Genomic DNA, 23,846 nt, shown 5'->3' on the forward strand with positions numbered 1-23,846 from the left:
TTACGCTGGTTCAGTCTAGTTTGATTACCATAACCATGGCATTAGGATAAGAGAGTGCAAAGTCCCTTGCAAAAAGTAATTATTTGTGTATGAGGAGGTGCAATCCCAGAAAGAGAACAAATTGTTTATTTACATTAGAATGAATCATTCTTTTAAAACCAACATTGGCGTTCTATTTGAATTCCTGTAAATTGCGAGTCAGTTAAATTTAAGTTTTAAAATTTAAGTTTGCATAAGGCTGACTTTAACCCAACAACACCTCATACTGAGAACACTCTACAACTTCTACATGAATGGATATTACTTAGTTTGGAGAAAATATTTTTGCTTTGTCGTACCAGGAGTGTTTCTTTGCGGGCCCCACATGACAGTTTTCCAAAGAAGGCCGACATGACTGTGAAACCACATGAATGTTTAATCACTTCATCATATTATTAGATGTACAGAACAAATTGATGGATATAGTAACTGCTTTTGAAATCAGAAATTTAAGTATAATTGTCTGTTCAACGATTGTTGAAATGACTGTAAAATGGGCTTTAGTATGCAAAAATGTATATCTCAGGATTGTTATTTATCCATCCATTTTCTTAGTCGCTTATCCTCACACTAGTCACAGATAGTACTGGAGCCTATCCCAGCTGTCAATGGGCTGAAGGTGGGGTACACCCTGAACTGGTTGCCAGCCAATCGCAGGGGACATAGAGACAAATGTCCGCACTCAATATAATATGGGCCGGCATGGTGACTCAGCTGTTAAGTGTTGGCCACACAGTTCTGAGGTCCAGGGATCGATCCCGACCTCACCTGTGTGGAGTTTGCATGTTCTCCTGTGCCTGCTTGAGTTTTCTCCGGCCACTCCGGTCTCCTTCCAAATCCCAAAAACCTGCAACATTAATTGGATACTCTAAATTGCCTCTAGTTGTGATTGTGAGTGTGGCTGTTTCTCTATGTGCCCTGGGATTGGCTGACAAGTTAAGCAGTTAAGGATGTACCCCACCTCCTGCCCGTTGTCAGCTGGGATAGGTTCCAGCACTCCTGCAACCCTCGTGAGGATAAGCAGCAAAAGAAAACTCCACACAGGCAGCTGCTGGGATTTGAACACCAGTCCTCAGAACAGTGAGGCCAATGTCCTTACCAGCTGCACCACCATGATCCATAATGAAACTCCAAAATACCTTGGAGTTTGAATTTCTCCATTTATTTACACATTAGTATTCATCCAAAAAAATCAGCATAAAAAATGCAACGGTTTTCGACCCAATTATCGGTGTTTGTACACCTAGCCATGTTGAATGAGTAGCCAACTCAAGCCAAATGATGCCAAACGTACCAGGACGAGCTGCTGCCCACTTCAAGTCAAGCAATCACTCGTACTCAAGCCAGTGTGTGCTCATAGGAAAGCACAGTGTGCTCATTGCCTGATCATCCACCTTCGCGAGGACTTCTCAGGATAATTTTTTTTCCCACCAAAGTCAATACTAGAATAGATGACAAAATGCTGATTAACCCTGTCAGCTTTTCTAATCTCTTGCTGTGTTTTTCAATATTTGATCAGAATTAGTAAATACCCAATTCATTTTCTGCACTGTTCTAGTTGGTGGCGCATCGAAAATAATGTAAAAGGCACAGAAATGAGATACTTATGGTTGCAAAACGGTCACTAAAAATATTATTTTGTGTTTTTGGAGCCTTCTAGTTGGAATAGGCGGAGATCGACTGGTAAATTGAGAGCTTGGCTTTTCGACTTAGCTTCCTCTTTCCCACAACGGACTGATACAAAGTCCGCATCACTGCAGATGCTGCACTGATCTGTCTGTTGATGTCCTGCTCCATTCTTCCCTCAAACGCCACAAGACCCCAAGATACTTGAACTCCTCCACTTAGGGCAGGATCTCATCCCTGACTCAGAAAGGGCACGGCACCCTTTTCCGACTGAGGACCATGGTCTGAGATTTGGAGGTGCTGATTCTCATCCCAGCCGCTTCACACTCTGCTGCGAACCACTCCAATGAGAGTTGGACTGGATGAAGCCAACAGAACCAGATCATCTACAAAGAGCAGAGAGGCGATGCTGAGGCCACCAAACTGGACACGGTCTATGCCTCGGCTGCGCCTAGAGATTCTGTCCATAAAAGTTATGAACAAAATCAGTGACAAAGGATAGCCTTGGCGGAGTCCAACTATCACTGGAAACGAGTCTAACATATTGCCAGCAATGCAGACCAAACCCCGACAGTGGTCATACAGGGACCAAACAGCCCGTATGAGGGGGTTCGGTACCCCATACTCCCAAAGAACCCCCACAAGACTCCCTGAGGGACACGGTCAAATGCCTTCTCCAACTCCACAAAACACAGCCCAACAACAACAACAAACCTTTGTTAGGCGAACTCCCATGGTCCCTCGAGGATCCTGCTGAGAGTGTAGAGCTGGTCCACTGTTCTGTGGCCAGGGCGAAAACCACATTGCTCCTCCTGAATCGAGATTCGACTTCCCGACGGACCCTCCTCTCCAGCATCCCTGAATAGACCTTACCAGGGAGGCTGAGGAGTGTGATCCCCCTATAGTTGAAACACACCCTCTGTTCCCCCTTAAAAACGGGTACTAGCACCCTGGTCTGGCACTCCAGAGGCATTGTCCCCGATGCCCACGTGATGTCGCAGAGGTGTGTCAACCAGGACAGCCCCACAACATTCAGAGCCTTTAGGAATTCCGGGCGAATCTCATCCACCCCCAGGGCCATGCCACCAAGGAGCTTTTTAACCAACCCCAACCCCAGAGAGAGAAGAGCCTGCTACAGAGCACCCAGACTCAGCTTCCTTATGGGAAGGCGTGTTGGTGGAATTGAGGAAGTCTTTGAAGTATTCTCCCCAACGACTCACAACATCTGGAGTTGAGATCAGCAGTGTGCCATCCCCACTATACACAGTGTTGATGGTGTACTGCTTCCCCCTCCTAAGACATCGGACAGTGGACCAGAATTTTCTCGAACCCATCTTGAAGTCGTTGTCCATGGGCTCACCGAACTCCTCCCACACCTGAAGTTTTGCCTCAGTGACCACTGAAGCTGCATTCCGCTTGGCCAGCTGTTATCTATCAGCTGCCTCATGAGTCTTGCAGGGTAAAAATGCCCGATAGGACTCTTTCTTTACCGTGAGAGCATCCCTCGCTGGTGGCGTACACCAACGTGTTCGCGGGTAGCCGGCACAAAAGGCACTGACCTCCTTACGGCCACAGCTCCAGCGGCTGCCTCAGCATTGGAGGCGCGGAACATCGTCTACTCGTTCTCAATGTCCCACGCCTCCCTCAGGACATGAGCAAAGTTCTTTTGGAGGTAGGAGTTGAAATTCCTTCTGACAGGATAATTTCACAGCTGGACCCAGCAGACCCTCACAATACGTTTGGGCTGCCACATTGGATCGACATCTTCCCCCACCATCGGAAACAATTCACCACCAGGTGGTTATTAGTTGACAGCTCCACCACTCTATCCATGACATGCGGTCGCAAGTCCGATGACACGACCACAAAGCCGATCATCGAACTGCGACCTAGGGTGTCCTGGTGCCAGGTGCACATGTGGACACCCTTAACATGGTGTTCGTTTTGGCCGATCCGTGATGAGCACAGAAGTCCAGTAACAGAACACCACTCGATCGGGATGGTGTTCTTCCCAATCACACCTTTCCAGGTCTCACTGTCATTACCCACGTGGGCATTGAAGCCCCCAGCAGAATGATGGAGTCCCCAGAAGTACTCCAAAAAGGGTGGCTACTCTGAACTGGTTTAGTGCATAGGTACAAACAACAGCCAGGACCTGCTGACATGCGTCTGGGGAAGTGAAACTGAGATTCAACGTTTGCACTCGTCACAGGGGTTTTTAAGTTGTACTTTGTTTGGTCCCTCACCAAGGACCTTTTTGCCACGGATGACCCAACCAGGGGCATGTAGCCCCAGACAACTGAGCTCCTAGGATTATCAGGATACACAAACCCCTCCACCATAATCAGGTGACGGCTCAAGAAGGGGTTGTTTTTAAATGTCCTTTTGAAATAAATTGGATTGAATTCAGAGTATTGACAGGACAGAATGAAATGGATCAACAGCTTTTGGTTTTGAACATCTGCTTCTCTTGCTTCTTTCTTTCCCTTGCTCTGCTTTATTTGCCTCTGACATTTTTTCTTGCTGATAGCTTGTTTTTCTTCTAAAAAATATATATACATTTAATATATATATATATATATTTTTTGAAACAGCAACTCTAGGATACTTTTAAACCTGTGTGACTGTATTTTTCTTTTTTGTGGATAATCAGTTGTTTCATCATTAAGTGAGTGTGGCCTGCTAATCTGCACTAGCCTGGTGTTTGCAACAAGACTAGCTGTCAGATGCCTCCCTTCTCACTGAGGACTATCGCAGACTACTGCAGAGGATGTCAATTCTGGAATCAAAAATTTACTGTCTAGAAGTCTGTAGGGATGTAATTGGATTGTTCGGGAATGAAACCACTCTACTGAAGTTTCAAAATGGTGAGCAGAAGTGTGCTAACAGACAGCCACCTATCGTAACAACGAGGACAGATGTGGATTGTTGAAACAATCACGGATCCTCCAGAAATTCTCCTTGGAATTTACTGGGAACAAACCCCAAAGATATGGGACATCTTAAAGGGAGGACACAACAACACCAGCAGATTACCAAGGAATTCAGATGGCCTGCTTTGCAGGCTGCCCCCATCCCTAGTGAGCATCATTGGATGGTCGTTACAGCGAAGAGTAAGAAAAAAATAATGAGAGTGCGATATACACAAATGTGAAGCTTCAGGGTTACAAATTGCTGTTTTGGTTTCACAATCATATTGAGCTAACCACTACTGTGATGGAGGGCGGAGGCAAGATTTGATTGGTCCGCGGCAATGCACAAAGGGGCGGGAATGTTCCTTCTTACTCCAGAATATGCTTTCCGGTGAAGAAGTAACAACTGGGTCTCTCCTTTCTCATCAATTGTGCTTTTCAGGTGAGGTGGTTGTGTGAAACACTGTCCAAAACTGTTATCCTTGAATGATGCGTTTCATTGATGAATGGCCGATGTACACCCGAGGACCGGACAATTCACAGATATGGTGCTTGGATGGATGGAGCAACTGTGGGTGTGGTGACACGTTAATATGACTTTTTGTTCTGTCTTATTTAAGTTTATAGTACAGGGAGTCCTTGGTCTACGACTGAGATCCGTTCCCACAGTAGCGACTTAAATCGAATTTCGACTTCAGTCGGATTTCACTGTAAAAGTCAAAATTTACCATGACCGCTGGGATTGGCTTCAGCATACCCGTGACCCTCATGAGGCTAAGTGGCTCACAAATGGACTGGTGTTGGTACTTCATGTAAAAAATTAAAATACATGAAAATAAAAAATATAAGACGCTTCACTTACCATTTGGGAAGGGAGGCTGGGATGTCGAAGAATGAAGGGAGGCTGCACTCGGCAAATGCTAAGGAAGCAAGTGCAGGTAGCCGTTGCTAACAGTAAATTCCTCCTAAGCGTCGTTGCCTTTCTGCTCTTTCAAAGTTAGGAAATTACACCATGCCTTTTCCCTTAATGAACATGAGGCCGAACATTGATTCAGATCCATGATCCATAACGTAAGTAATGTTTCCATCTCAGCAATGATCGGAGAACATTGCTTCAATTTTTTTTCTTCACAAAAAAGTTGCTTCGTGATCACTGCATCTTCATTGGGACAAATCCCTTCACATGCGCTAAAATACGGGCTTTGCCCTTAATAATAATCGCCATGATCATCCGACCAAAGCTCAAGTCTTTATGTCTGTCATGTCCGTCAGTGTTCATCCTTTCTCCGTTGTTGTTTTTTTTTTTTTTTTTTAAATGAAGTTAAGATTTGGTTCCATGGTAAAAAAAACCCACTGGTTTCTTCATTTGTGCCATAACGTGTAAAACGGTGGGTGAAAAGGGCAAAACAAAACTCACAGGACACATACAGATAAGCAATATGCATGAGCTAAGCAGAAACACTATGGTGCTGGGGCCATAATGGTGGACAAGACTCGATGCTGTAAAGTTGAAACATCTTAGGTTGAGACCATCTTAAACCGAGAACTCCCTGTATAGTATAACATTGAGTCCTCAGCAGTAGTTAATGACTGTAAATAGTTTTATTAAAGTAACTCACCAGTTTAAAGCAGAGGAATCCAATGTAGAATTGAGATGACTTTGAAAGAGAGAACTTTCACTTTGTGACAACATGGCTTTGGATGGTGACATGAGTCATTCTTTGGAGTCTTTGAATGTGTATCAACGAGAGTGGATATGTACGTATATGGATGTGATTGACTGTAAAGCACAATTGTTAGAGATGGGAAGTTGATTGCAAGAAAAACATAATGACTGTAATGCGAGGTTTTGTTTGAAATTGTACAAAAGTACTTGTGACAAAGAATATGCTTTCCGGGGAAGAAGTACCGTAATTTCTCCAGTATAATGCGTCCTGAAGTATAATCCACACCCCCAAATTTTACCTAAAAATTCAGGAAAACCCTTCTACCAATGTACAATGTGCACCACCAATTTGCTGCTACCTATATGCTCAGAATATCAGGAATGAGTTGTATTTATATTTTGTTAAGTTTGTACTTGTATTGTTTTTCAAAAATATGTCCGCACAACAATCCTGAATAATAGTTATTGTGCATGTATTGATGTAGTGGTAATATAATCTCGGGAGAGGCCACAGGACACGCTTGTCCTGGTCCCTGTAATTGTCAGAACAGAATCCCTCAACCAACTAAAATAAATTCTCAATGATGGCACAATGTTTTATTAGTACTGTTGATAACACATATTACAGTCTTGAAAATATAAACTGTTTAACTTCAATATTTTTTTGCATTAAATATTTGTGCATAAATCGTTACACATCCTTGGCCAAGACTTCAAAAGAAGCATCTGACTCATCGCCAATCCAAAAAAGATCCACAGAAGCTACCTTTGGTGAATCACTGTGAAATTCAACATTGATGACTTTGTACAGTTCCGGTGCTTCTTGCATTGCATCATGAACATCCCATCTTGCTCCCACCGCATGTCATCCTCTGTGCTATTCATGGCGTTTGTGAGGAAACATTTTTTTTTAATTCCAAGAGTTTGGATTGGGCAGTACAGCCTCTCCCCCTCTATTCAATCCAATCTGTAGCATCTTTCTCTATGGCGTCAAAACAACGTGAGCTCAAACTACGTAATAAATAGAAATGTGTAACATAAGACATAAAATATCATATTGAAATGTATATGGATACCTTTTTTTTAACCACTTTATGTACCAGTACGTGATTATACAATGTGATTGTATCTTTTATTTTTCATCAATACCTAAGTATAATGTGCTCTATTAATGTTTTGAAAATATTTTTGGAAACATTTGCGCATTATTTGAGAAATTACGGTAACAACTGGCTTTCTCCTTCTCATCACTTCTGCTTTTCAGGGTTCCAAGAGGAGAGGTAGGAGAGGTCAGTTCAAAGCAACAAAAACTATCCAACTTTTTGATGCCGGCCTTAAATATTGAGGCGCGTAACGAGAGTCAGTGCAAAACTTTGACATCAGACTTACAAAAAGCTTTGAGCCACTTTTACAAAACCCTGGCCAAGAATGTTCATCGCCCACCACCACTGAAAGGTATGAAATTAAATCAAACTAAAAAAATTCGACCCCAAACGTTTATAGTTGGGAATGGAGCTGCCAAGGATGTGAAACACTTTTGCAATGAGAAGACCACCAAAGTACTGTGTTTTACTAATAACACTGAGTCTGATATCTCTCAAAAAATCCCGGAGATCACTGATCAGCACCCAAAACTGTGAAAGCACAGGAACCCTAGATGTTCTCAAGCAGAAATCAGAGACACTGAAGCGAGATTTCATTGATGTCCTAACAAAAGTAGACTGTTTGGATGCTGAGGTTTTTATAAGTGAACCTCTCCCACTTGTGTTATAAACCAGTGCCACGGGGGCAGACCCAAATGCAGGACTTCCAGGCAAAAGCACAATGTTCGGAGTGGTTTTATTCCAAAAACAGCTCAATACCAAAACGGCCCTCCATCACAAGTAGAAGCACAAAAACGCTAGGCTAGTGGCAAGGTCCAGCAACATAAACAGGCTCCAATGTCAACGAGGCAAACTAACAAACATGACAAAACGTGGTTAAACTAAAAGGGCACAGACCCGCTGTAACAAGGCATTGCTCTACACTTACTTACACACAGTAGCAGAGTGTCCCAGACTGCAGTGAAGCATGTGCAACAAAAGGGCAAATGCCGTTAACATATTTACTACTTAAGTATTTAGTTCATTAATGTCCCAAATGTGACACAGCTGTGACAGCTGTCTGAGTTGGCACCGCCCAGAGCAGTGGCCAGCCCATGCCCATGACAACTTGTACGATTTGGTGATGAACATTTCTTGAGGCTCCATCAATTAAATAAGTGGATGAAGGATGTATGTACTGCACTACCCATGAGGTTCATTGACAATTTCTGGGGTTTTTTTGGAGCGTGGACATTTTTACAAAGCAGACGATTTCTGTCTAAGTAGACAAGGAGTTAAGTTATTGGCTGCCAATATTTTTTACTGTGTATGTCACTCACCGCCCCGAAAATAAAATGTTTACAAAACTCAAGGACGAAAAGGATGCAGTTGTTTGCAAACAATTGGAGGAATGCGAGACTAGGTGAGACAAGGTGCAAACAGACTCATTTGGGTCATACCAACAATTGGAGGAGCAAATGACAAATGGAATGAGCCAGCACTTTAAATATACCACACGTCTTTCTGCCCCATGGGAGCCATCCACACCTCTAAATTTCCCCGCTACGACTAAGACAACCAAGCAATCCGCAGTAGATGGTGGCTCCCCCTCTCCTAGCCTGAATGCAAAGTTAGGTCTGATAGAAAGGGTGAACAGTTGTCATTATTGGAGTTCAGTCCAAACCACACCAAGAACTTCCTCAAATCTCCTCTCACCTGAAACCACCGTCCAGTAAGTTCCAAAAGGCTGCTCCTCCAAACATGAAGAATCTTATCTGTAACTCGGACTCATATAAGACGGGTCTTTTCCAAAATAACTGAGATCCATTTGTAGATCAAGCATTTTAAACCCTTAAATTACGTGGGACAGAAAGTTCATCAAAGAGATATCATCCATCCATCCATTTTTTTTGCTGCTTATCCTCAAGAAGGAGAGGGAGTGCTTGAGCCTATCTCAGCTGTCAACGGGCAGGAGGCGGGGTACACCCTGAACTGGTTGCCAGCCAATCGCAGAAAGAGATATCATCCATCCATTTTCTAAGCCACTTATCCTTACATGGGTCATGGGAGTGCCAGAGCCTATCCCAGCTGTCATCGGGCAGAAGGCAGGGTACACCCTGAACTGGTTGCCCTCCAATCGCAGGGTAGACAGACGGACAACAGTCGCACTCACAATCACACCTGGGAGCATTTTAGATTCTCCATTTAATGCATTTTTTGGAATGCGGGAGGAAACCGGAGTGGTCAGAGAAAACCCACGCAGGCACGGGGAGAACATGCAAACCCTATACAAGCGGGACTGGGATTTGAACTCTGGTCTTCAGAACTGTGAGGTGAACGCTCAACAGTTGTTCCACCATGCCACCTGTTGAAGAGATATGGAACAAAAAAAGTTCAACTATTTACTTAGTAAGGATAAAATGTAAATCCATCAAACAATTTTCTCCAGTGACTGTATCTCTGCAAGACTAGAACAACATGGAAGAACACATTAATGGTCAGGAGCTCTAAATCAAAGTGTAGGAAAGCAGATCACAACTGGAAAAAAACTCAACTCCAAATTGAGGATGACCTAAACAGACATCCAACTCATCGATTTCTGAGCTGCTTATCCTCACGAGGATCATGGGGGTGCTTGAGCCAATCCCAGCTGTCATCACCCAGGAGGTTGGGTACACCCTGAACTGGTTGCCTGCCAATCTCAGGGCACATGGAGAGAGACAACAGTCACACTCACAATCACATCTAGGGGCAATATAGAGTCTCCAATGAATGCATGTCTTTGGGATGTGTGAGGAAACCGGAGTGCTCCGAGAAAACCGGCACGGGGAGAACATGCAAACTCCACACAGGCAAAGTCGGGATTTGATTCCCAGTCCTCAGAACTGTGATGACTAAACTCAACAGCTGCACCACCTCACCACCGCCCTCTACACACAGTATCTTTGTAATTTTAACCAAGAGTTACTCAAGGCTAGACAGCAACCCATCTGAAATAATCAGGAATGACCTAACAATACTTGCATCTGTTTGCTGTGGTTGAGAAGCTCACAGACCCCCCTTCAAATCAGATCGCTCCAGAACTCGCAGCAGTCAACAAATGAAATAAGTTTGCCTGTTATTTTAGTGAAAAAATAGAATCCATCATGTCAAATGTCAGCACAAATGAGCAAAATGATAAAATGATTCTACATATGAAGCCATGCAGGAAAAACTCTTTCTTTGTCCGAATTTGATACCAGTGACACAAAAAAACTAGAGGAAACGGTTCAGCTAAAGAAACCATAAACTTGCTATCTTGACTCAATACCATCTGACATTTTCAAAACGATTGTAAAGTCAGTGCTAACTGATTTGGAGCAAATAATAAACTGCTCACTTCACTTTGGGGAGTTTCCTCAAGCTCTTAAATTGGCTGCTATTCAGCCTCTTCTGAGTACTGCACGATTCCATGTCAGAAAGCTATAGACCCATCACAGGAAAGAATCTGCTCTTATCAAAGTGCTAAATGATGAACAATTGAACACTGTTTCACCAAAGGTGTCAGTTTTGGTCTTGTTGGATGATATACTGCTGAACAGGATGGAAACGTGGGTAGGACTAAATGTAACGTCCTGAAATGGTTGAGGTCCTGCCTGGAGGAAAGGAGCTACTTTGTAACCATTGGAAGTGCTCAATCTCAACAAATGGCAATGACCTGTGGGGTGCCTCAAGGATAAGTTCTTGGACCCCTCCTGTACCGCCTGAATATGCTAACCTTGGGTCAAATTTTTCAAAACTTTAATTTTGACTATCATAACTATGCAAAGGACACACAGTTACAGTGAAGAAAATAAGTATTTGAACACCCTGCTATATTGCAAGTTCTCCCACTTAGAAATCATGGAGGGGTCTGAAATTTTCACCATTGGTGCATGTTCACTCTGGGAGAGATACTCTAAAAAGAAAAATCCAGAAATTACAATGTATGATTTTCTAACAATTTATTTGTGTGATATCGCTGCAAATAAGTATTTGAACACCTGAGAAAATCATTGTTAATATTTGGTACGGTAGCCTTTGTTTCCAATTACAGAGGTCAAGCATTTCCTGTATGTTCACCAGGTTTGCACACACTGCAAGAGGGATTTTGGCCCACTCCTCTACACAGATCTTCTCTAGAAGACCTGGTAGTCCGACTTTAAAAGTCCATTTCACTCCATGTATTATCCTGTATCAGTTGCACCTGTGTGAGGTCGTTAGCTGCATAAAGACACCTGTCCACAACGTAGAATCAGTAAGACTCAAACTTGTAACATGGCCAAGACCAAAGAGCTGTCTAAAGACACCAGAGACAAAATTGTACAACTCCACACAGCTGGAAAGGGCTACGGAGAAATTGCCAACCAGCTTGGTGAAAAAAGGTCCACTGTTGGAGCAATGATTGGAAAATGGAAGAAACTAAACATGACGGTCAATCTCAATCGTAGTGGAGCCCCATGCAAGATATCACCTCGTGTGGGGTCTCAATGATCCTTAGAAAGGTGAGGAATCAGCCCAGTACTACACGACAGGACTTGGTCAGTGACCTGAAAAGAGCTGGGACCACCGTTTCCAAGGTGACTGTTGGTAATACACTAAGACTTCATGGTTTGAAATCATGCATGGCACGGAAGGTCCCCTACTTAAACCAGCACATGTCAAGGCCCGTTTTAAGTTTGCCAACCACCATTTGGATGATACAGAGGAGTCATGGGAGAAAGTTTTGTGGTCAAATGAGACCAAAATGGAACTTTTTGGTCGTACTGCCACTAACCGTGTTTGAATGAATGATGAGTTCCATCCTAAGTACACCATCCCTACTGTGAAACATGGCAGTGGTAGCATCATGCTTTGGGTGTGTTTTTCTGCACATGGGACTGGCCGACTGCACTGTATTAAGCAGAGGATGACTGCGGCTATGTATTGTGAGATTTTGGGGAACAACCTCTTTCCCTCAGTCAGAGCCTTGAAGATGGGTCGTGGCTGGGTCTTTCATGACAATGACCCAAAGCACACAGCCAGGAAAACCAAGAAGTGGCTCTATAAGAAGCATGTCAAGGTTCTGCCGTGGCCTAGCCAGTCTCCAGACCTAATCCCAAATGAAATCTTTGGAGTGTGCCGAAACTCTGTGTTTCTCAGCAACAGCCCAGAAACCTGTCTGATCTAGAGATCTGTGTGGAAGAGTGGGCCAAAATTCCTCCTGCAGTGTGTGGAAACCTGGTGAACATACAGGAAACGCTTGATTTCTGTAATTATAATCATACAGTGTGATTTCTGGATTTTCTTTATAGATTATCTCTCTTCCAGTGGACATGCACCTTTGATGAAAATTTCAGACCCGTACAGGATTTCTAAGTGGGAGAACTTGCAATATAGCAGGATGTTCAAATACTAGTTTTCTTCACTGTATATTTAGTAGTGTCTCCAGATGACTACAGTTTAGTTGAGGTGTTGTGCCACTGTTTAAAGCAGATAACTGGATGAGCCATTTTTTTTTTCAACTAAACCAAAACAAAACTAAGACAATTGTTTTTGACAATAAAGAAAGGAGATTTGCTGCAAGTAAATACCTGGACTCGGTATCTTTAAAAATCAAAGACCAAGTCCAAAACGTTGGTGTTCTCATATATTCTGACTTGATTTTCAACAGTCATATCAAATCAATCAAAAAAACTGCGTTTTTCCATCTGAAGAACAAATCTAGAGTGAATGCTTGTATGTATCAAGCAGACCAGGAAAAGCTGTTCAATGCTTTTATCTCAAGTAGACTTGACTATTGTAATGGTCTTCTGACAGGACTCCTCCAAAAGAGCATTAAACAACTGCAGCTCATTCAGAATCCTGCAACTCAGGTCCTGACCAGAACAAAGAGGTCAGAGAATATATCTCCAATTCTAAAGTACTTACACTGGCTCCTGGTCAGTTTTAGAATAGATTTTAAAGTTCTGGTACTGGTCTATTAATCGCTAAATAGTTTGAATAAAAGAAAGAAATGGTAATGGAATACAAACCCATTAGGGTTCTGAGATCGACTGACTCAGGTCTAAGAATGGAGTGCAGAGTCCAAGACAAACATGGTGAAGCAGCATTTAGCATTTATGCTGCAGACAAATGGAACGAGTAGCCAACAGAGGTAACATCAGCCCCAAGTGTGAACATTTTTAAATCCAGCTTGAAAACTCTTCTTTTTTTCTCAAAAAGTATTTCACCCTTTAATGATATTTCTTGCACTGTACACTGTTTTTAATTGTACTTTTATTTTTTCATTTGTATATGTCTCACTGTTATGTATTTATATATTAAAAAATCATTTTATTGTTTTCACCTGTTTTAAATGTTTTATTTCTTTGTGTTATGCATTGTATTGTATTTTAATCATGTAAAACACATTGAGTTACCTTGTGTATGAAATGCACTATATAAATAAATTTGCTTTGGTTTTCTTAATAAAAAGTGACACAATACTTCTGCATCATTTTCTCCACATTTTATTATTAATGCATTCAAATAGTATAATCTAGCTACTCAATTTCTTCAGTGTCACTGTTCAACAGTAGGATCATGTAAATTGTGTGTTGAAAGAACATCCACATTTTCCTCCTATTGCTTGACAGTGACCCCACCCCCCAAAAAAGATATTCTTCCTTGCATTTTTAGTCAGATTTTCTTTGGCCTTTCAGCATCTCCTTTCTTAATTGGAAGCTGTGGAGGAAAGATTTTGTGTTGAGAAGCTTGACATGCAGTGGATTGACAGCACACATTTCTGTAAGCAGTGTTATTTACACAATTCTGGCCTCGCAAGTCACGGGAGACACAATGTACTTCCTAATTATTTGTTGCTGTCCCCCCCCACCACCCTAGTGTCAGTGTTGAGAACTTGAGTTTCCTATCTTCATTTGCTATCCTGGTAAATAATGTTGGACCATGTGGGAAAATTTTGTTGGACTTAACATATTATTGTAATATGTTGATAATTATCTGTCGTGACTCAAACTAAAAGAATTTGACCCCGAGTAATGAGTAATCTTTGAAATAATGGCTTCTAATAATGACATCCAATAGTTTTTTAATTATTGTTGGTGAAAGTACACATGACTTAATTATATTATTGAAGACGGACTCACCTGATGTAAATGTAGATTTTTACCAAATAATAAAAAAAATGCTTTTGGCAAATAAAACCTCATCCAACAACCAAAAATGACAATTCAGCGGAATCTCCAAAGTTGAATCCTTTAAACTGTACACATTAAGGTTTATCCCAAATAAGAGGCATTTCAAGCCAAATACAAAAACATTCTGCTTCGGCAAAATTAACTTTGTCCGTGTATTTTTCATTTATTTTGTCTTTGACCTTTTGTGATGCTGCCATAGAGGTTTACTAGTGATGGGGTCGTGGGCATGAGTAAAATCAACAGGGAATAATGGGGTTGGGTCTACATTTTCATCACAGGGTCACACATACACCATGCTACATAAAGCTCCACCAAACAGTGGTAAACCCAATTCCATCACAAAGGAATTTTAATAGAGTTATTTTTAGTCGAATTGTTTGGTTATATGGTTCATGAATTCATAGGAATCTTTTTTTTTTCTTTTTTAGGGAAATAAAAGAAAATGGACGTCAACCAGAGTCTTCATTTACTGGACACTCCAATGTTCGATGAAACTGCTGAGTCCACAATAATTGTTTTTTTCCTATCCTTTCTACAGACATGTTTGTCAGATTCACAATTAAGCAATTCAACAGTTAAGTTCAAATCCACTTTCTCCTTACCTTCACAGTGAACTGGTTCACTCCACTTGCCATTTACACAGGTTGCAGAACCCTCAGTTTTTTCTCCTGGTTGGATACAGTGATACTTTATGACCTCACCATTGAGATATTTTTCTTTATTGTCAGTGAAGGTGGTTTGCTCTGCATATTTTGGCTTGGAGCAGTATGCTAAAAACACAACAAATATAACAAGACATTTTCATTAATGGCCTGTCTGTATTGTCTCTGTGATGATTCAGGTCAAAAGAGACCTGTCTGATGTGGCAGCCTGCCCTATGTGGAAGAGGAGGGGAGAGGGGCACAATTCTCATAAGTATAAAATGATACAATTTAGCAAAATGGCAAAATTCATTTTAGAAGAATGCTACATAAAATGAAGGTGAACACTGGAGAATATTCTCTGATGGCTTTTTATGTGAAAATAGTGATATGTCTTGAGACAACGGAATTAATTCGGAGGAAAGAGATAACCGAATGATTCCCGACTTTTTTTCTTGATTTTCTACTTATCTTTTACTTACCTGTACATTTAATGTCCACGTTGTCCCATTGGCCATTTTGACATGTGATTGTGTCTTGTCCTTCCATCATATAGTTTTGCCGGCACTTGAAAGTGATTTTCGAATCAGACAAGTATTCCTTTTGAAATGAAGTCAAACTGATGGCATTTTCAAATTTAGGTGGATGACTGCAGGTTCCAGCAACAACTGCATATTACAAAAAATACTTGAATATCTAATGAAAAGCCACCAAAAAGATGAGACACTTTAAATTTTTATTATAATTAATTTCACAAGAAGGACTCAGTTTACTAGTATCCATCCATCCATTTTCTTCACTTCTTATCCTCACGAGGGTCGTGGGGAGTGCTGGAGCCGATCCCAGCTGTCAACCGGCAGGAGGCAGGGTACACCCCGAACTGGTTGCCAGCCAATATCAGGGCACATTGAGACAAACAACCGCACCCACAATCACACCAAGGGGCAATTTAGAGTGTTCAATTAATGTTGCATGTTTTTGGAATGTGGGAGGAAACTGGAATACCCGGAAGAAACCCACGCAGGCACGAGGAGAACATGCAAACTGCACACAGGCGGGTCCAGGATTGAACCTGGGACCTCAGAACTGTGAAGCCAACGCTTTACCAGCTGATCCACCGTGCCGCCTATGTGTACTAATATATCTTTTTGAAAAAAGTGAAGAAGACTCACGAACACAGGTCGAGTTAAAGGCGAATCCATTTGAATCCCATTTTCCTTCCACACACAATAAGCGGTCCGTCTGAGTTTGATATCCATCGTTGCATTCAATCTGGATAATCTCATCGTCTCCATTTCCATTTTTTTGGTGTCTAATTTTTGCATTGGCAATCAAAGGTATGTCCCCACATTTATTTTTTTCTGCATTAGATACAACATGGAAATGATGGATTGAAGAAACAGGAATTAATACACCACGTTGGCACCAAAGGAAAAAAATCAAAATGCTTGGATGTAAATTTGTACTATTTCCTACTATTATTATTACTACTAAAACGAGGAACCGCACCATCTTATTAGCATTTGGTGCGTAATTAGGTATCAAAGAAAGTATCAAATACAAGATATATATTGAAAAATAAAACAATTCTCTGTGACGTTATGATCCATCCAGCCAGCCATTTTGTACCCTACTTAACCATAGTGGGGTTATGGGAATGTGGGAGCCTATCCCAGATGACTAAGGGCGATATCCAGGGTACACTCTGAACTGGCTCTCAGCCAATAGCAGGGCACATGCAGACAAATAGTCATTCACACTCTCATTCACACCTTTGGGCAATTCAAAGTTAGAGTCAACCTTGCATATATGTTTTGGGGATGTGGAAGGAAACCGGAGTACCCGGGGAAAATCCACAAAGACATGAAAAGAACATGAGAGGTGTTAAGTCTTACCCACACATTGTTCCAGTCCAAACCACAGCCCATCAATGCATTTCGCTTCACCCCACCACCCTTTACTTGGAAGTTTATATCCTTCATTGCACGCGTAGTACACTGTGTCATGTAATGGACCAACAGCAAAGCCATGGAGCACATCAGGTTGGAGACATGCTGTTGAATTTGTGAAATTAAGAACCCAATCAAAACGAAAATCCAATGCAGTGAAAGATTTTTTTTAACCTACATGAACTGGATTTTACCTGAACAGTTCTGAATCCCAGTCCAGTCACCAAATTGACAGGTAACGGCGAATGTTCTATCGGCATCATTCCTACATGCATATTGAACACGTTCGCCTTCATTGTAGTAGTATTTTTCCTTGCTTATAATATCTGCATTGCTGAGGTCAAGTTTTTTACATTGGTGTCCTGGAATGAGTAGTAACATGTAGTGAGACCAGCTGCTAGTACCTGCTGGTTTGATCTCTGTCCTATTTATCTGATTTCAGAACAAGTGATATGCTTTTACGCAATACGAAATCTCCCATTTCTGAATTTCAGTGGTACCTGTGCTTCTTAAACTAGCGGTATTTACATGAATGAATTCTACCAAAAATATGAAAATTTGACTGTGCTATAGTTGTCACTTTGTCCAAAAACTTTGGAGCCCCTGGAAATTCGGGAACACTGCACGTCACTCTGAAACACAATAGCTCCAGATACTTGTAGAAGATGAACGTCGATTAGTCTATAAAAACAGCTGCATTACAGCTCCTGTACAGTAATGAAGAGTTCAGACACAAAATTATATATAATAATAATTATTATTATATTATTATATATATCAAATAATCGACAGAAACAACAAAAATGGATATACCTGCTTTTGCGTCTGAACTCCTCAGTTTATTCCGTGATGTCATCATCCAGATTTCGTATTGCAATTCGGATTACTACTTAAACATTGAGGGCCAGGGACTCTTAATCCACTGGAAATAAGTTAAGTAAGTTCTTTGAACTTTAGTTGGAAATGCAGCTACAGCTCACCCAATTTCTACAAATTCCCCCAATACTTCCTCAGGTGGCCAGTTGCTGGGGACTACAGATGGACATCGGCGATACTTGTGTACTATTTATAAAAATGGTGTGTACTGTAGATAATGAACTGTACAATTTGATAACATAACAGGTCTGTTTCTACATGGTTACAGTTAATTAGAAGATATCCCGAAAGACTAGTTTAGTCTTGACTTTTTAAAATGTCTATGTCATAAATGTTTTAGCTTTTTGTAATGCATCCTGACATTAAGTGATCGAAGAAGAAGACTTTTGAAACTGCTTTTCAAGATGTCTTCATGGAAAAAACAAAAGACAGACTTAAAATTGTTGTTCCATACCTGGACAATGCACATTTCCCTGCCAACCATTTTCCGTACAAATCAGACTAAACCATTGTTGAGAACCTTTGCAGGCAAAGTAGGCCCTTTCATTTTTTTTGTAGATTTGCTTGCCATCACCATAAATTTCAGCACTCCTGATATCCTTACTGTCACATGTAATTTCTGGGGAAAAAAAGATGCAATTAGTCATCGGTCTGTATGTTTTTCTCCCACTCAATTATGTCATTAGGTTCTGTGACTGACAACAATTCATGAAAAATACAGTCAAATAAAAGAAAGGAAGAGGAGATACAGGGCTTGTCAGTTACGAGGACTGTTCTCATGATGCTGTGGATCAACGCACGGAGAAACAGCTGAGGTAAGACGGAGGGTAATCTAAATAAGGGTATTTCATTCCTAAAAATAAAAAACGGACTTGACTTGAAATCCAACAGTACTAAGCTACTAAATTCCAAAAGCTGAACTAAATACACAGACTAAGAAGACGACGAGATGCAGCTGGACCAGAAAGGCTGCAGAGACCTGATTGGTTGTTTCACAAGAAACAATATTGAGACGACCAATAAAAGACAAAGACACAACACCTAGAGAGGAATTGCATGGGAAGACAGATAATAATAAAATAAGGACCAGATCAAAACAATCTATTCTGGTGTCAAACCCACAATGACACTAGCCAAAGGAAAATAAATAACAAATGGGTATTTAGTGTTTTCAATATCATGCAAGTTGCTCACCTGCTGGAAAAATACAGTATGTAAAACTGGGTAATCAATTGCTATAGAATTATGAAAAGTGTTTGTGAGTGGACAATTGACATTGGAACACATCCATTTCATCTGCAATTAAAAAAATAAATTGTACAAAAAAAAAAATCAACATCTAAGTCACCAGTTATTTTTAGCTTGGTAACAAGTATGAGTACTATATCCATGCACGGTACCTTGGCAGGGTGGATTTGGGATCCATCCATCTCTGGTGCACTTGACTTGTTCGGCACCATTTGTTCTCTTGTAGCCTGATTTACAGGCATATTCAACAGATGCACCCAATTTAATTCTCTGCCCCCAATAGACATCCCATCGCCATACATTTTGGTCTCTTTGGTTACTGCATGTAACCTCTAAAAAAAAAAAAAAAAAAAAGGACATGGAGATTTTTAGTGAGCAAGACCAGATCATCATCATTCATCATCTGTAATTTAACTGACTGTAATTTCTCATGTATAACACGTGTATTTCCCCGCCAAAAAAATCATAAAAAGTTGATAGACTGTACCATATATAGAGTAGGTATAGGAAGAACCTATGAAGAACCTATGTACCGAGGAGTTGTGAAAAAGGTTTACAGTAATTTCATTCCAATATGGTACGTAATGTGCTATGTAATAAAATTTTCGATTAGACGGTACATTTTTATTGCTTACTCCCCAATGATGACATCCTTGTGAGTGATATATCATTTCATACATCATATAATATCCTTTGCTCCCACATTTGTTTGAGAGCATCAGATTAGTGTCTTAGTTTACTAGATGGCAGATTTATTTTTTTTACCACCACTTCACAGAACACATCTCCAAATTTGAAAAGTGTCCAGTAAAAGTAGAAGTTATTTTGAAAAAAGCAGCAAAGTGAACCAAAAATCTGGTACACCAAAAGGTGGAAAATATGATTCGGCCTCTGGCACACCAAAAACAAAACTTGAAAAATGTGAATCGAGCCTTACTTTTATCAGGCAATTACAACCTGGATAAATAGTAATAAATAATAAAGTATTTATATCGAATCGTTCAATGTAGTGGTCATGGTTCGGTACACGCTAAATGACACCATGTCCATTTATATTTACGGTATCAACATCTGACGATGGGGTGCTGTTCTCAAAAACTCCGCATCACCCCTTATTACTGAGCACAGATCCACTATGCTGCTCCTCTTGCAACCATTCCGAGGAAGGGTGTGTACAAAAATTCACCCTGATGGCTGAACTGTGCTTCCAGAGTTCGCAGTCCTAAATGCAGTTGAGCATCGTTGGAGTACATTTCCGAATACAGCACGATCTACTGAGCTGGATGCCGTTGCAACATGATTAGTGCCATATGGACTACAGTACAAAGAAATTGAAAATCCTCCACCATCCTTCAAATCCGGTGATTCAAAGTACTTATGTTTGAGTGTTGAGTATGTCCCTGTTGGCAGGTGTTTTTGTGGATAAAAGTAGAATGGTCTTGTCACACAATGTTGAACTACGTCATGACATTACATTCATGCCGACATTGACCCATTGAGATAATAAGGGTTTCCCTGATTTGGGGGCCCAATATTGGGGGTACGTATCATACTTGAGCGTGTTATACAGGAGAAATGTTGGTACTTCTTTTTGAGTTAAAATTGTACTGAGTAATAAATCCAGCATGAAAGTGTACTAGGCTTTATACCCTGACATATTGGTCTAATGGTCCATTTTCCATTGTCTTTGCACGTTGATACTGCTGAGGTCTGCTGTAGGGTTGAAATCCAATGGGTCTCTTCACATGTGACAGTTAACGTGTCACCAGGTGAAAACACAGATGTGTAAGCTGGCTTGTAGCTGGTTCCTTTAATGGCTGGCAGTGATACTTTACATCTAATCACTGCAATGGAGGGACATTTTAAGTCATACCATGACTTTGAGTCACCTCACAGAAGGGCTGTAAATACAATCCTTCCACCTTTTAATTATTGTGATACAAAAAGCTAATGCTGAAACATCTCTTTAACTTACATTCACATAAGGGTGCGGGGCTCCATTCGGCTCTCATCCCAACTTTTGTGCAAGTTGAAGGTCTGTCTTCAGCAGGCTTGTATGTTGGATTACACTGATATGACAAGATAGCATGTTCTTTGTACTCTTGGATTTTTCCAAGCACAAAACCATTTCCTATCAGTGGCACTGTGCATTTTACCACTGGCGATGAATCCAGAAAATAAACAGGCATGAATATAAAGAAATATATACATGAAAAGACACGATGATAACAGTTGATATAACTGACACAACACATACCTGTATTTACTAAAAGAGTCTATGTTCTTTAATAACATCACCTTGTGCATTTATGGCATTAAGGGGTGTTGAAAATAGTAATGGGCAATATTCAGCATTCCCAAAAATACATATGTTGTCGGTGTGACAGCGTATTCAAACTTTTGCAACTTTTCAGGAGCGTTCCTGTTTCCACATTAACGTACCTTCACATTTTGGAGGAAGGCCACTCCAGTCTCCATTTTCATCACAGAAGATCTCTGATAAACCAATGATGATTTCATCGGTACTTTTGCAAATAAACCGAACCACGTTGCCAAAGTTTGCTTCTTCTGTGTTCCCTATAACGTCAACATTGTCTTCAACGTTGATCAAGGGGCACTGTATTGCTGTAAAATATTATAAGATTGAAATATTACAAATTCAGATAATGACAATCATCTTAATGAATACAAATATTATCCATCTATCCATTTTTGAAGCCCCTTATCCTCACAAGGGTCACGGGAGTGCTGGCGCCTACCCAAGCTGTCAATGGGCAGGAGGCAGGGTACACCCTGAACTGGTTGCCAGCCAATCACAAGGCACATGGAGATAGACAACAGTCTCACTCACAATCACACCTTGGGGCAATTAGCAGTTTCCAACGTATGCATGTTTTTGGGATGTGCGAGGAAACTGGGGTGCCTGGAGAAACCCCACGCAAGCACCTGGAGAACATGCAAACTCCACACAGGGAGGGCCGGGATTTAAAACCCGGTCCTCAGAACTGTGAGGCCAACGCTCCAACCAGTTGACAGATAATATATATTTAACAATTACATGACACATCACAACCACACTAGGCTGCTTGACTGTAAGCCATTTACCTTCACAGACTGGAATAGTACCACTCCACCCATCTGCCATGCAACGGCGGTAGTTAATTCGACTGACCATTTGATAACTAAAATGAGATGGAAAAAAACAAAAAATGATTTCATGAAAAGGACATCTTAGTACCCTCAATTATTTGTGGTACATTAGTTTATAAATGCATACCCTTGGTGGCAGGTATACTTCACTTGCGACCCAAAGACAAAGTCATCACCCTTCTCCAGTTCAAAATTGGCAAACTGAGCTTCACCAGGGTGACCGCACAGTTTTGCTTCGATATGCAGGAAGCGAGACAACAGTTAAATACATGTTATAGCATCAGTACACTGAAAAAAAAAGTATGATACTGTACTATACGCTACGATGAATGTTCACAGTGAGAAAAACAAAATACTTGTACTGCCATATATTATCACAATGGACTGTGCAATAAGTGATATGTTCCAAAATAATGTAGCGACACACTTAGTGTTTAGTGTAGTTTTCAGCTCTCTGCCAGAGGAAAACAGACATTATTTGTTTTGGTTTTAATTTGTCCTGCTGAATATAAAAGCACAATACAATCACCTTGTACTCTCTTAATAATGCATAGAACAAATCCATAAAAGCATAGCAAAGAAAATGGCATCTTACGTTGACATGTTGTACCATGAGACTCCCATCTTCCAGCTTTGCAGATGAGTCTGAAAAATCCACTGTGGCCAACAGTGCAGCCCACTCTCACTTGGTCCTCATTTTGGTATTTGGTTTCCAAATTTGTCGTATCAAAATTTGAATTGTACAGGGGACTGTTCCTAAAATTTTCAAGTGTACATTCTGCAGGCCAAAAGCAAAAGAATCTAGTCATAGGTTTTCCAGGACATTCACCAGCACAATGTTAAGGTTGAGAAGAGACAGAACTAATGAAAGTGGTTTGAATCTGCATGAATGTATTTGTATGCTGGTTGTGTCTTACCTTGACATTTCACAAAGGTCAACGTATGCATCCACAATAATAGGACACAGCTTTGAGTTACTGTGTTCATTTTGTCTTCACCCTGAGCCACCGAACACAACTAAAAATGGAGACTGCAGAACATCAGCATACTGTGGATTACGCTGCAAAAACCGTGATTGCTCAATGATTTACTCAAGTCTCTTGTCGTCTCTGATCTCACAGTCACAGTGAAAGCAGGAAAGAGGACAGAATGTGACGAGCACATTCATCCATACACACACTTCTACACACAAAACATCCCACAATAAATGACACATTTGATGCTGAAAACATTTTAAGCACCAGGACATTTATTGTTTATACGCGAAAATTCAAACATTTACACTACAGTAAAATGGAAACTATTAAATACCATGACGTATCAACATTTAAAGTAGACCTTATACAATTTGAGTGTTTGTATGTGCGTTTTAGGAATTACTCAATTTTGTTACCGTAAGGTTTTGTTTGTTTTTCAGTTGTTTTACCTTCTTGGTAAATCATTTCCAGGGATCAATAGTAC

The 23,846-nt window shown here is 40.9% G+C and overlaps 1 protein-coding gene across 1 annotated transcript in view; it reads right to left on the reverse strand.

Annotated features, from left to right (window-relative positions):
* LOC133503989 (complement factor H-like) overlaps nucleotides 1-23,421 on the reverse strand; it is a 34,445-nt gene extending 11,024 nt beyond the window's left edge. Inside the window, exons 1-14 of the mRNA XM_061826066.1 lie at nucleotides 23,303-23,421; nucleotides 22,981-23,163; nucleotides 22,513-22,618; nucleotides 22,341-22,417; nucleotides 21,678-21,860; nucleotides 21,211-21,393; nucleotides 20,885-21,079; nucleotides 19,388-19,567; nucleotides 18,442-18,606; nucleotides 17,306-17,473; nucleotides 17,058-17,216; nucleotides 16,335-16,523; nucleotides 15,645-15,830; nucleotides 15,124-15,291 (exon numbers count right to left, since the gene is read on the reverse strand). Coding sequence (XP_061682050.1) covers nucleotides 15,124-15,291; nucleotides 15,645-15,830; nucleotides 16,335-16,523; nucleotides 17,058-17,216; nucleotides 17,306-17,473; nucleotides 18,442-18,606; nucleotides 19,388-19,567; nucleotides 20,885-21,079; nucleotides 21,211-21,393; nucleotides 21,678-21,860; nucleotides 22,341-22,417; nucleotides 22,513-22,618; nucleotides 22,981-23,163; nucleotides 23,303-23,372 — 2,212 coding nt within the window. The 5' untranslated portion in view covers nucleotides 23,373-23,421. The remainder of the gene's footprint in view (nucleotides 1-15,123; nucleotides 15,292-15,644; nucleotides 15,831-16,334; nucleotides 16,524-17,057; nucleotides 17,217-17,305; nucleotides 17,474-18,441; nucleotides 18,607-19,387; nucleotides 19,568-20,884; nucleotides 21,080-21,210; nucleotides 21,394-21,677; nucleotides 21,861-22,340; nucleotides 22,418-22,512; nucleotides 22,619-22,980; nucleotides 23,164-23,302) is intronic.
* Between the last annotated feature and the right edge of the window lie 425 nt (nucleotides 23,422-23,846).

The sequence above is a fragment of the Syngnathoides biaculeatus genome, chromosome 7, assembly GCF_019802595.1.
Source record: "Syngnathoides biaculeatus isolate LvHL_M chromosome 7, ASM1980259v1, whole genome shotgun sequence".
Taxonomy (NCBI): Eukaryota; Metazoa; Chordata; class Actinopteri; order Syngnathiformes; family Syngnathidae; genus Syngnathoides; species Syngnathoides biaculeatus.